The 14,160-nt window shown below is 45.2% G+C and overlaps 1 protein-coding gene across 1 annotated transcript in view; it reads left to right on the top strand.

Annotated features, from left to right (window-relative positions):
- LOC144105415 (lipase member N-like) overlaps positions 1–6,799 on the top strand; it is a 25,490-nt gene extending 18,691 nt beyond the window's left edge. The window contains exons 7-9 of the mRNA XM_077638533.1: positions 46–117; positions 4,157–4,225; positions 5,653–6,799. Coding sequence (XP_077494659.1) covers positions 46–117; positions 4,157–4,225; positions 5,653–5,898 — 387 coding nt within the window. The 3' untranslated portion in view covers positions 5,899–6,799. The remainder of the gene's footprint in view (positions 1–45; positions 118–4,156; positions 4,226–5,652) is intronic.
- The last annotated feature ends 7,361 nt before the right edge of the window (positions 6,800–14,160 follow it).

Consider the following 14,160-nt stretch of genomic DNA (forward strand, 5'->3'; position numbering starts at 1 on the left):
ATTCCGGAAGTGCATTGTACTGCACTTTCTATTGCATCTTTTCAGACGCGGCTGCCGGTGTACGCTGGTCATTACCCTATCGGAACCAGCTTACAGAACCTCCTCCATTACAACCAGGTGAACAGTAACATTTCAAAATAAATGAATATATTGTGCTTTCATTTAGAGCTGTTCTTGAATGAGATTTATGCGCCTAAACTGAGCGCGTGCACAAACTTATCTGAAAGTTATTTTGTTGTTTCTTCCGCATATAGTTACGGGTCATGCTTTTTAGTTCTATGCCCCTTCGATATTATTCTGCTTGCTGTGGAAGTGAATGATTGAGCGCTGCGCGTTTACTGTTCCGCTGTAATGGAGTAAAGGCAGAACTTCTGCTACTATTCCCTCACAAGTGGGCAGCAACAATTTACCCCGCTTGGATAGGCAGCGAACATATGAAATAGCAGTTCTCAACTACCGGAGTGCCTTCATTAAATGCACCTAGTCCACACAACAGAGATTAATTTTTTGACAGCAGTATTATAAGCATATGAATGGGATGGAATGCAATTGGCAGGTGCACTCTAGCAATTAATGACAGTTTTTCAGTATAACAGGAGAGGGAGGATTATAACAACAGTGTCTTCTCAACACTCACCTTTGTACTACAAACCTCGAGGCTGACGAAAAATTTTGAACTTAAACTGACGACAACACAGCAAACTATGAATAAGAAAACGATAGTTTAAAGTTAACAGTGAGGAACAAAGCAGAACGGGTCAGGAAACAACAGAGCGTTAATGGCGTTCTAGTGGATATCAAGAATAAATTGGCATAGGCAGGACATATAATAGAATGCAAGATAATCGATTATCTCAATTTCAGAAAAACGGATTCTAACAGAGGGCAAGCGTAACCGGTGGCACACACATTCAGGTGGATGGGTTCGATCAGGAAGTTTTCTGGAATAAGGTTGGAGCAGACAAGACTAATTTGAGGGATAACGAGAGGCCTATGTTCTGCAGTGGGAGTAGTTAGGCTACTGCTGAAGTAGTGTTAACTAGTAATGAAGAAAGCGATTTAGGCACTATTCTGAACATGTAGAAACGTCAAAGCTCAGCTGATATTCGCATGCACAGTAACCGAACACTCGCATAGGACAACACATGAAGGAAGCGAACAGCCGCCATAACGAAGGACCAGATAGGAGAATGTTTTTATCTCGTTTTTGACATTCCGGCTTGAATAAATGGCAATGAAAAGCGTAATTTTGCTGTATCTTAAAGACAAAATCTCCGCTGTAAAAGACAAGGGTGGCGCTGGTGAACAGTATCAGGGTTGGGGTCACGCAATATAAATAGCTCCGAAAGTGGTTGATTGGACCGCCACCACCGCAGGTCACTTTGGTAATGATCAGTACGCGAAATTTCGAGGTCGTGTGCTAGAATCCCACCGGCGGCATGGGGTTGTTTTTTCTTCTTTCTTCTAACTGCCTTTTTGAGGCATAAAAAATATTACGCTATCACTTCCCACTGATTGACACCACAGTTAAAAATATAGTAACATTGTCTTTTGATTTTCCCGGTGTCAGTGTCTATGTCCTTCAGATGCATGTCATTTCGAGCCGCTCATTTTTTTTCCCCTGTCTGTTCGAGAAGGTCAACGTCGATTGAAACCGTGCACTTATTTGGCAGACGTGTTACGGTTTTGAAGTCACATTTATCACAGCATGCCTTGAACTCCTATGCCAGGTGACACTTAGATTCTCCTTTGGGGATGCGCTTGGGATTGGGAATACGTTTATGGTATACTCCAACAATTTCATTTTCGGGAAATCAGAAAAGAAAGTTAAATCTCTTACAACTGCATCTCACTTGATACTTTGGACATGGCAGTGACATCGGTTCAGCAGGAAGACTAGGTTTGTGTGGACATCTAATTCAATGAAGAGAACCAAAAACTGCGATCGGTATATGCTGGAACACACAAGACGTGCTCGAAAATCGCTGAATGGTACAACGAGAGACTGCCAATGTTGAGAAATTAGGCATTTAACTTTCCCTTCGAAGGGTACAATTCCTTCAGTGCGCGCCGCAGCATGGCCACTTGCTACGAAAAGCAAGACATGTTAGGTCACAACGGGCGCATAGGCGGTTATACTCAGGCTGACTACACTCACGCTTTGCATTGCACGACGCCGTCTTCCCCAACTTCCATCTGTGCTCAAGATGCGAAAGAAAAGAAAACGAGCTTTCAATCGCACTTTCAGGTACCTACATGGCATTGGTGTCCACATGAAAAATACCTGCTTTCGCACAATATTTCGTGGTTAGCAATGCTAAACCGAGAGCAATTTTTTTATGATTACTCGGCACTGCGCGCCTTCTACAATTCACTACAGCACCGATGCTACCATAAATGTGGCCTGTAGAAAAAGCATGCACTAATGCATTGGTCTTAGGCCAGAAAGGCTCTTATCCGAACGTAGCAAGTCAACTCCCATTTCAAAAATGTCCGGGTCGTCCAGACGAAAGGTAGATTCGGTGTTTAAAATAAGTGACTACTGGGATCATGTATCTGGCCTCTTCGTATGCCACAGGACTGCTGACGTCGACGTCCGGTCATCAGAGAAAAACAGTAAACAGTGTAACTGCCGTATTATGCGGACTATGGTGTGCACCTGGCCCATAGTTGACGCTGCGAATTTTGGCCCAAAATTGAAAGTCGGTCTGCCAGGCTGTTCCACGGCAAAAGCAAAGCCTCTAACACTGATCTTAGATTATGCCTATCCTGACCATGTCGCGAGCACCTTGTTCACGTAGTATACTGATCTCCTGCACAGACTCTGTGCCTCACATTTGGCTTCTTTGATTATGCTGTTATATTAAGCGGGTCACCGGCTATATCTTCTCGTGCAGGTTCCTCGCATACCTATTTCCGCCCTTGATTTCCGTTACGTTATCTTTACCTCGAGTAAATGATCACCTTGTGTACCAGTTCCTTTGTGTACCGAATCAATCATATCCTTAATTTATTAAGATAACATTAACTTCGCCAATTCAAAGCAGGTGCAATCGCAGATGAGCTGTTACTTTCAAGCAACTCCACGTAGCGCCTGAATGAGCTACCGGTTCCAGTCGACTGCGAGACGGACGCTGAAGTGGATAATGTGCGGCCCTCGCATCTGACACTGGAAACGGTGGCTGAGAGAAGCACACGCGATGATTCAGCGTATATGGTGTAGACTCCCTCTCTAGGTTTCAGCCATTTCAAAAATATTGCATATTGCAGGCTATATAATACTTACGGTCGGCATGCCTGTGAAGCGTTTTTTTTTTAGTTGGGTTTATTGGGGGGAAAGGAAATGACGCAGTATCTTTCTCATATATCGTTGGACACCTGAACCGCGCCGTAAGGGAAGAGATAAAAGAGGAAGTGAAAGAAGAAAGGAAGCTTGAAGCTTTCCTGCCAGTCCGTGCATTCGTGCATGTGTTAGAACATCTGCAGTCGCGTTAATATAACGTTCAACGCACTGTCGCCGACTATAGAAGAGATCGCACTTCATACCTTAGGAATTTGTTTTCCATATACGGTGGCAGAATCCCTCCTCATTTGATTGGTAGCGGAATACATAACCTTTTTACTACATCGTTTTTCAACTGCTTCCTTCGTGAAGGAGCCTCCCAGCCTCCTTGTGAGTTGCACGTCGTAGTTACCGCGAGTGTGCTAAGCTTCACGAATAGCTTCTAAAAGAGGGGTGGGGGTGGGAAGGGGGCCAGATGCGTAGGCCATCAGGCCGGGTGATATATGGAGGGGCCAGAATTGGAGGATGAGGAAGTGTTACAGAGAAGGAAAGGTATGAAATGCCGATTTGAATAAAGCGATGATATCCGAGGGCACAAAAAAGGTATCAGACATTTCTCGAAAACACCGTAAACATTCAGAAGTGATCGTAATACATCGCAGGGCTAACAGCGCATGTTATCAAAAACATCACATGCACTGCCCCATAAGAGTAAACGATATCGCTAGCTGTTTTTTTTAGTCACGCTTGAATACAGAGCCGGAGTATTTCTGCTTGTTCAACCTGTGGCTTCAAAGTAGGCCGTTATTTTCCACAGTGCACAACATCGCATAGAAGTAGAAGTGACAAAGCAAACAATTTTTACTTTTCCAGATGTACCGCGCCAAGAATTTCATCATGTACGACTATGGCAGTGCAGAGAATCGCCGGCGCTATAATCAGGTACTGGTTGTCATGTTTTTTATTTTGAAATGAAGTTAACTATAACGACTTCTCAGTTATTCGCATAAAAAAAAGCCCTGTTACTTGGCTCAGAACAAATCACAAAGTAATAATGCATGCATTTTTATTTTTACCTTGAGGTTGATCGCAGGTCATGCCGACGTTTTTCCTCTCCTAATTCTTTTTACAAGTTCTGTACAAAATGGAGGGTGAAATTGTTTACCCACATACTCTTCCCACCTTCATGCCGCAGTTCATACCCACAGCCATGGCGAGTAGGGAATTCTTTCTCATTTACTGTAATGCCTGTAAGAAGACTCAGAGACGTTTTTAGGTAGGATTTATTGGAAACTGTTGTAAGGCGTGGTTATGAGAGCTGCAGAGGGCGCAATGCATTTCTTAAACTTTAGTCGAGAAAAATTGTGAGGCCTTGTGTCTCTTCGGTGAAATATAGTCGTTACTCCGAGATCAGATAGAGTTGCTCTTTCTATTTTCATGAACTCTTGCCATCCTTTTGCGCTTTTTCTTAATATTAGCTCGCATATTTCAGGTGAAATTACAAAACTGGTGGTTTTATTTGCTTTTTCTGAAGCCCCAGCCCGTGTCCAGGCTTCAACTGGACGGAATTCAACAAGGAGGGGTTAGCGCGCTACGTCACAAAGAATATCACTGCTCTAGCCGTCTTTTTAATAGATGATCAATAGAAAAACAGTGGTGCACGGATGTCATTGTTCTTTTTTTAAATAGCTCTAAACAGTCTAAAATAACTGAGACTTACATTACGCCTTGGATCAAAGATTGGCTTGCCTGTGTTCCCGGCGCACTTGGAAATCGAACCTGAACTTTGCGTATTGATATATCATAAAGGATGAGGAGTTCTCAATTTAATTTTTCCTCCTCTCTGAATGTTTTCCTTTCTTCTCGGCGCAGCTAGCGCGCAGAAAGCTGCAGAAGTAGGCAAAGAGAAGCAGGGGAAATTAACGGCCAGTTACGCGTCAATGTTACAAGCGGACGCAAGAACAGTGACAAGCCGGCATCACGTATGTGTAGTGGGCTACAGATCTTGCGTATGTACGTACGCAGTTTTTAGAAGTTACCGTTACAGTTTATGCAGAGATTGAATTCAGAGCATGCACAGCGTGCCACTGCCCTGTGCACCCGCTTCCTTTCCCGCATCCGGCCCTCTCTGCCCATGTGCACTTGACCGCCATCGCACGGGCTTGTAGCTTCCTCCTTTCTCTCTTGTAGTTTGACAGTTCTGGCGTGACCGTTTGGCGTGTCGCCTGCGTAAAATTTTTTTTAATAAGCTGAACAATTTTACTACAGGCACGCATTCTTGCACTGAGGTAATTTAGGCGTTGCACGTATGATACCACTAATTCTTATCAACACTGATATGGATGAGTTCTTGGCGGAATTATGCGCAGACAACACCCCCGGCCTACCCTTTGGAGCGCATCACTTCACCAGTGGCACTCTTCTCATCGACGGGAGACACGTTTGCAGACCCCACAGACGTGAAGCTCCTGGCGTCGAGGCTTGGATCCAGAGTTATCCTTAACCGCGTGGTCCCTCAGCAAACGTTCCGCCACTTCGACTTCGTGGTTGGATACAGGGCGAATGATTTCCTGCACAATGTTGCCATCGACCTCGTTCGGCAGTACGCCGGATAGAGCCGGAGACGGCAGCTTGGCTTCGGTGGAAATAGAGCAAGATTATCGACGTAGATACTACTTTTTGGGACAACAATCCCAGGAAAAGTCGAAAAGTGCTGCTTATTCAAGCGCCGGGCCCCACATGCTGCATTTCGCTGAATAAAAAAAACGCGTGAAATTTCAAACTTTGGCGGGCACCGTTGATTTCTTGATGCATTTTAACCAATCATATTAAAGTAGGGAGAACTTTCGCGTTCCGCACAAAAGCTTGACTAAAAAATCAAGAGTTTACGTGGCGTTGTCTGCGGACTAGATCAATATGCACCCCATAACTCCTCGCGCACATTTATCCTGATGAATACAAAACGAATTTTAAACACTTTGACCAAAGAAATAACTGCGATCACATCGTATGGGAATGCAAAATAGGGCCAACCCCGGGTGACCTAGTCACCGATCTTTCTCTCGAGCGGTGGGAGGCCGTGCTCTCAAGCTTACACCCGAGAACCCGTTTTGTCAGTGCAATGGGCTGCCAAAGTCGTCATGGGCTACGTACTCTCGACCATTTTATGGGATCTATTAGTACCAAGCTCTAACCACGTTACAAACGTTTTTAAATCAATCATTTCTTAATGCCTTAAAATCTCGTCAGTGTGCGCCCAGGAGGCATTTTGTAGGGACCAAAATGTTTTCTAGTGCTCAAAAAGTGTTATTCACACTGTACCGTGCAGTACTTTCTGTACAAGTAGCTTCTTTAGTAAAACAGAATAGGCAAATTGAATGCAAAAATTTTTCTTGCATTACTCATGCAAATGCCTCGTGGTCATTGAGCTCCAATGCAAATGTCTGCTTGTATGTATAATGTTTTCTGGAATAGAAACAGTCGTGTGAAATGTGGTGGTAAAAATAAAGCTGTGTACTGAATGTCTGTGACATTAAAAAAGATTGGGCAGTACTTCCTGATTACAACAAGCCCTGCAAATGTTTAGTGCCTCATTCAAACAGCGCATTTAGTTTGTGCTTCTTCATCACAAATATATGAACACATGCGCTGTATCAAGCTGGACGGTGATAGCAGAGAAGGGACAGCTAAGTCAACGTAAGCATTGGGAAATATAAAGCAAAATAACGCCTTTTCAAGGTCGGGCGAACTGTTTGAACCCTTGCTCCGGCTTCAGAATAAGACTGCGCAGCGCGCTTCTGAGGGTACTGCCAAACTCCCTGCCATCGAAGTTGCCGCTAGTGGAGGCAAATATTTACCACTGCAGGCTTCCAGCGACAGACAGCAATAACACACTTAAAATGGTTCGTACCTGGCAATACACTCAGAGCAGGTGGCTGGCTGTGGCCAATGGCACAACATCACACAGTTGACCACAAACTCGCAAATGCATATGCTGCGAACCGACACGAGGCGGTTGCACGGCAGCAGGAACAGTGAATGAGATGACTCGCCAATCTAGCGTGGTGAGTTGTCGCTGGAGTTGCTGCTCAACTCTTACCGCACAATTCCTAGGTATGCCTGACTTTGGAGACAGGTGGTCCCGAAGAGGCCGAAAATGCAGTATAGCGCATTGCTCTCCTCGGCAGGTAGGTGAGGAGGGATCTTGTCCCTTCTAGGCAGTAGCATCGGCAGCGGCGGCGGCAGCGGCAGCGGCAGCAAGCAGCAAGAAGCGGCAGCAGCAGCAGCAAGCAGCAAGCAGCGGCAGCAGCAGGAAGCAGCAAGCAGAATGATGGAGGGAGGGCAACGAACATGGCAAAAGGGCCCGCAACAAAACGAAAAACAAAAAAAAAACAGTAAAACCACACATTCTGTGGCCGGGATACTAATCTGTGCGTACGTGTGCCGAGAGCCAGCAGATAAACGAAAAAAAAACAGTGCGGAGAGCAGTCACGACTTAAGATGTAGCCCCCAAACCAGACACTAAAAGAACCCGTGTCCGCGTCATTAAAACAAAAATAACACGAAAAGTAAAAATACAGCGCCAGCAAAAACACGCCGAATCAAAGCTAAAAGCTTGAAGAATGAAAATAGACATGAGGCTGCGAAAATTGTAAAAACTTGTAAAAGCCTTCCTACAACAACTTGTAAAGTTGTTAGTTGCTGTGTTTTGTGTTTCAATGTATCGTTCCACGTCCCTGCGTCCAAAAGATCACGCTAACCCGCAGATGGATAGGTACAGGTCGCATGTTCGGCACAGAAAGGCATATGCGTACAGCTGTATAATAAAGCGAAAAAAGTCCACTTTATTTCCGGAACATCGGGCAGAAAAGGTGAAAGTTTGTGACGTTGAGCAGGTTTACCGTTTTTGCGTTTGTGAGTTCCTGGTGCTGAAAAATACAGCCACTTGCTACTGAAGAGACTCATCTGAATGGACAGGGCACTTTCCAAGACGTTTTTTTTTCAGTTTTACCAATGTAATAATGACTGAAATAAATAAGTTATAAATTATATGTTGCGATTTGTTAAGGTCAGGTGGATTTGATTACTTTGCACTGGACGACCTTAGAGCGATTATTGATATTAGCTCGTAAATATACATGTGTTTCAAGCGTATATAGGTTCTTCTTCCAAGTTTGAAATTATAGATGTTTGCATTGCGGATGTCCGTCAAGTCGTGCCGGCTGACTTAAAAATAAAGGGCAAAAATACTAATGAAGCGAGAGCTGGAAAGGTTAAGGCTACTGTAAATTCACAAGTGTTCAACCGAAAACGGAAGAGCCTATGCTTCAAACAGAAGAGTTATGTTTTTTTTTTTAACGGCGGGGTGCTTTTCACGTGAAAGCTCTCAGGGCAGCTGCACCTGTATAGACCCATAAAGCGGTATTTCGCAATATCAGACGCGCACGTTCGAATTAAAACCACACATTCAGCCCAAGCGTCACTGCATGATACAGTGAGACAACGAAGCAGCAGCCAAAAGAATATGGGCTATTGAATGCCCTGCCTACAGCGCCTTTTCTGTCCAACTTTGTCCTCAGATGAGAAACTGCCTCCCAATCTGCTTCGAGCTGGATCTCCAGAAGAAATCGTAGTATTAGGAAATTCATATTTTTCAGGTGATCGTAAGAAGGTTCTCTTGCAAATCATGTATGGCTCACTCTCTCTCACAACATGCACCGCCTATGTAGTTTTGTGTTTTAAAGACCACCATCGATGTTCTTTGCAGGCTTCCAGGCCGCAAGTGCCGGCTTTGGCGTCTGGACCACGAACCCTAGAGATTGAGACCGGTACGCGAGCCACACAACGCTCTGTAAAAAATGACCCTAAGTATTCGAAGTGGAGGTAAGGCACGCATTTTTCTTCAGACTATCTTTTTTCGTGTTGAACGGCTTAGACATCCATCGAGACATTGCAGACATACCTGGTACGGATTTCGTTTCCTTTGTCGACAAACTAAGGTAAATATTCCGAAAAGCGGGCCAAACCTGAAGCCAGCCCTGACTTAAATCTTTTAGAGCAATTGGTCAGAGTTGTAGGAAGCAGAAAAAAAAGATTTCATGATAATAATTGCCTTCAGGGGCTTCGAATCTTAATCATAAGAGTGTTGTTTGCCAATTCCTTAGACCACGCGGCCATCGCCGCAGACTCTAGCGCTGCCTGCTTTTAACGGCAACTCAATGTGTTGAAAACGTACTTCTTCATCTGTCTGTTCACATTCTTTCCGCTCAGCGAGCGTTCTAAGGGCGTTACACAGCGAGCGAGGTCGGCGACGTGTGAAAGAACAATAGCAGTGAAAGAAGTCGTGCGCGCTTGGTAATACTAAAAACAGAAGAGCGACTGATTGCCACAGCAGAGAGCGTTAAGGGCATCGAAGGAAGCCAAGCGCGCTGCTTCGACAAGAAAAGCGACAACTTGAGAGCCTCCCAAAGCGGTTAAAGCAGCCAGGAAAACCAGACACGTTGCTATATTTGAAGAAGGGCGGGCAAAAGCGAAGGCAACTTCAGCAGACAAAAAACTATGGTAAAAACAGGTTGTAAAAACACTGCACATCACAGCTGCTAAATGTTCGATATTTGAGGTGAGATACGCATTTCGCTGTGGGCCGTCAGATTAACCACTTGGTAGTTACCGTGGAAAAAGGCTGGGTTACCTTGGAAAAAGGAGGGTATGACAAGAGCAGAGGTGGTGGCACTTGCCGTCTGCTGCGGCTTCAAAACACCCTCCAAAAGGGCAGAGTCGGCGGCAGCGCCGCAACTTGCTTGAATCCCTGGGCTGGAGGTGATTGTGGAGCAAGCGTGTGTTTCATGGGTTGACCGTATGTGTCGTCAAAGGATTCGACATAACCGGCACAGCGGACAACGACGACAAAGCAATCTGCACGCCCTCTCCTCTCGCACCCTGCGCGGTGGCTGTCCTAGGGCCGTTACTGCGCAACAAAGAAAGAAGACGGTACAAGCCTACGCCTGCCGGGGCTGCTAAACCCGCATCCCGAGCAGACGCTCAGTGCCACCGGTGCCACTATCCATTTGCTCGCCACGCCGGATTGGTAGTTAAGGGACGATGCCAAGAGCACAAACCGCAGAAGCAGTCCTGAGTGGCGCACCAAGATGACTCAGGAATGTGTACCGCCGAAGCAGAAGCTAAGTTGTCGCCGTCTGGAAGAGTCGACCGTTCGCGCGGCTCATATGAAGGGGAAGCGGCGTTAACACCTTAACACTGGGAACACCTTGCCGGCCCTGTGGACGAAGCCGAAGCCAGCCAATAATGAATCCATGCAAAAAGTGCGATTGCAACTTAGAATTTCCATCTTTCTTTTCAAAACAACGATTTGAAAGAAAATGCGTCTCTTTCAATATACCATACGCAGATATACCATAAGCAGATGCTTATTGAAGGTAACATACTATTAATTTTATTGATTTCCATGGTGAGCTAGGCAATCAACCTTTCTGGAATTTATTTTAGCCCACTCCTGAGAATCAGAGAAAACACTTGGCTCTGTATCTTCTTCCCGGGAATTTAGCTGCTCCCAGCGCCAGCATACGGATGTAACTTTGGGAGAGTGCTTCAATGAACACAGAAAAATAAAAAAAATATTCTGAATTTGTGTTACCTATGCGCAGTGTGCCAGAGTTTGTTTATGAATGTTTCGGTTGATCGGCGATATAATGCGTCCTATAATTGATGCGTGGTGAAGGTAAAAAGCGCAAACACATCAGAAAACTAATTACCGATTTTTACAAGTTCAACACATATAAACTGAGCCCATACTAGCCTACAAAAGTAGGCGCACGATACAACAAATTTTGCACGGGTTTTCTCACATCCCAAGACTATACCATCAATACATCGCTAGCGAATTTCTTTATTCATATACCCCTGCTCTCAATCGACGGTTACAGAGGGAGGGATTACCGTTCTTAAACAAAAATAAAAACTGCAAAACACCTGTAGAGACTATAGAGTTATCGTGGCACGCGGAGAGTAATACTTCAGAAAGCGCAATTATATGCCAAACTATTTTGCCGAGTACTGATAAGCGTTATGCTTAGGCTATATTTTTGTGGATTGCCCTTTTCTTAGCTAGTTGACTGTATATCACCCACTTTATGAACTTCTTATTTAAAAAGAGCCAAAGGAGAGACATTAAGTGAACATCCTTGCGCTTTCTAAAGGCCACAGTCGGCATTTTGCAATCTTTGCCTCTACAAAAATAATGAGGAGCGTATACATAATTAAATGACGCAAAATGACATCTCCGAACGAGAAAGAGCAGCTGCACCAAGCACAATTTTTTTGTGCGAAGTTACAGACACATGTACCGACTGCATCGATAACATGCCTTTTCACCTACCGCTGGTTGTTGCCTACCCATTTTCTAGGGCGGGCTAACTCGGCGTAGATCAAGGGGCGTCGGATCTGCTGGCAGGACTTTGTAACTTAATCACAGGTCAGATCTGCTCCGTGGGCACCTCAATCGCGACCTTCACCAGCAGGTATCAGCTGAACGAGGTAAGGACGGTAAAGAGAGCATCAACCTTATTGCTGAACTTACTGATCTTGAAAAAATAAACGAGTCAAACGAGAAAGAAAAACAAGAGACGAACCACACATTTCTAGGCACATATTTCGAGGCACACATTTTAATTTCGAGGCCTTTTGCGCAAGCAGGGCGCGTGATCTCGCTGGTATCGGCCAATGTACTACCTCTCCGAAAAGCTTTGGTGGTATTGCAGAGCAGAACGCAATATAAGCACACGCGCGCTTGTGTGTGTGTGTGTGTGTGTGTGTGTGTGTGTGTGTGTGTGTGTGTGTGTGTGTGTGTGTGTGTGTGTGTGTGTGTGTGTGTGTGTGTGTGTGTGTGTGTGTGTGTGTGTGTGTGTGTGTGTGTGTGTGTGTGTTGTGTGTGCGCGCGTGTCTGTGTGCGTGTGCGTGTGTGCGTGTGTGTGTGTGTTGTGTGTGTGCGCATGTCTGTGTGCGTGCGTGTGTGTGTGTGTGTGTGTGTGTGTGTGTGTGTGTGTGTGTGTGTGTGTGTGTGTGTGTGTGTGTGTGTGTGTGTGTGTGTGTGTGTGTGTGTGTGTGTGTGTGTGTGTGTGTGTGTGTGTGTGTTTTGAGTTTATCTAATCTCTTCGTGATTACATTTTGTCGCTAGGTTTCAATGCCATGCTTCCAGTACTGGTCAGCTATGTCAGGTACCCACTTTGGCGCTACGTATAACCGAATGTTGAAACTGGTGAAATAGAAGGGCAAATAAATCCGATGCTGATGAATATTGCCTATGAATAGCATTCAACTGAAGCAAATGTATTGCCAATCTCTGACTGGCCACAACACTAAAAGAAGCTTCGGTAAAATTTCTGAAGGCTTCTTATGGTGGGCGGAAGGACCGAAAGACTCCAGCCCGCACAGCAGCTCCAGGCGACGGTACAGGTGTTTGCCCGCGGTATCAAAACACCGTCTGGCTACCTTGATGCCAGACCGTGATCCCAAGTCATCTGCAGCAGACCCGTCGATTACTGTGCTGGGCAGCCCCAGCCAACGGCTACAGGCTTTATAGCGAGGTACTTATAAGTTAATAAAAATAGTGACTCACCCACTCCACTGCTATTTAGGAGTGCTATTAGTCGGGCTAGTTTTTTCATGCAAAACACACACACACACACACACACACACACACACACACACACACACACACACACACACACACACACACACACACACACACACACACACACACACACACACACACACACACACGCACGCACGCACGCACACACGCGCGCACACACACACACACACACACACACACACACACACACACACACACACACACACACACACACACACACACACACACACTCTCTCTCTCTCTCTCTCTCTCTCTCTCTCTTCATTCCCTGTTCAACACCTGTTGATTTCAGTTTTCAGCTTTCAGGAGGGAGTCATCTACTGTTTGCCGCTATCATGGGGAAAGCACTACATCGGCTAAAACTTGCCAATGTATCAATGAATTCAGCTCGCGCTGTGTTATTATGGCTGCGCCTTTTTAAAAAGACGTTAATTGTCTCCTTGAAACCGTTCTTTTTCTTAGTGAGTTCGTTGCTTTCGTTGATTTTTCTATCAGCGTTAATTAAGGGTACCTCCATGCAAGAAAACCTCTTTGCTGCTCTGTTCAGGCGGACTGAAGGAAGAACTAAGTTTATTTCCGGACCGTATTTCATCGCGACCGAAATGCGTAGGTTTTCTCAAGCTCACCTCTGGTTTTGAAACGTCGCAGCTGCAGCCAATATGTTCTGTTTGAGTTTTCCTGGATGATGAGGACAGCATGGAAGCCTGCAACTCTTTTGTTTCTAAGAGCGCGCGCTAATTTATGAGTATGTTTTTTTGTCTTTGTGCGTCAAGTTATGGGTGCCAAACTGAGGTGAACTGGTTCGCGTTTGCCTGGTAGGTTCCGCATGGCTTAGGCCCGTTTTACTATCGACGTATGTACCAGGGTTCACGCTGGGTATTTTGAAGCTCTTGTTGAATAGCTGGTATGAGAATAAAGGCTGCAATATTCTGCCGTTCGGATCATTGTGTAAGGAGCACTGAATGCGTATTTTTGTGGAGGGGGCATTCTCAGCACCTCGTATCGATTCAATGCTGATATGTGGCACAATAGTTTGAAGTCTTCTCTTCTAATTAATGCAACAAAAATGCCATACAGAGATGAGTATTAGCAATAGATATTCAGTGAAGAGGTAAAGTGCTGTAAGCAGTATGGGTCTTGTCACAGTGTTTTATGATTCATATTTGAACAGCGCAATAAAACAACGGGACACAACGAAGAAAGGACA

This window comes from Amblyomma americanum, chromosome 9 (genome assembly GCF_052857255.1).
Source record: "Amblyomma americanum isolate KBUSLIRL-KWMA chromosome 9, ASM5285725v1, whole genome shotgun sequence".
Classification (NCBI taxonomy): domain Eukaryota; kingdom Metazoa; phylum Arthropoda; class Arachnida; order Ixodida; family Ixodidae; genus Amblyomma; species Amblyomma americanum.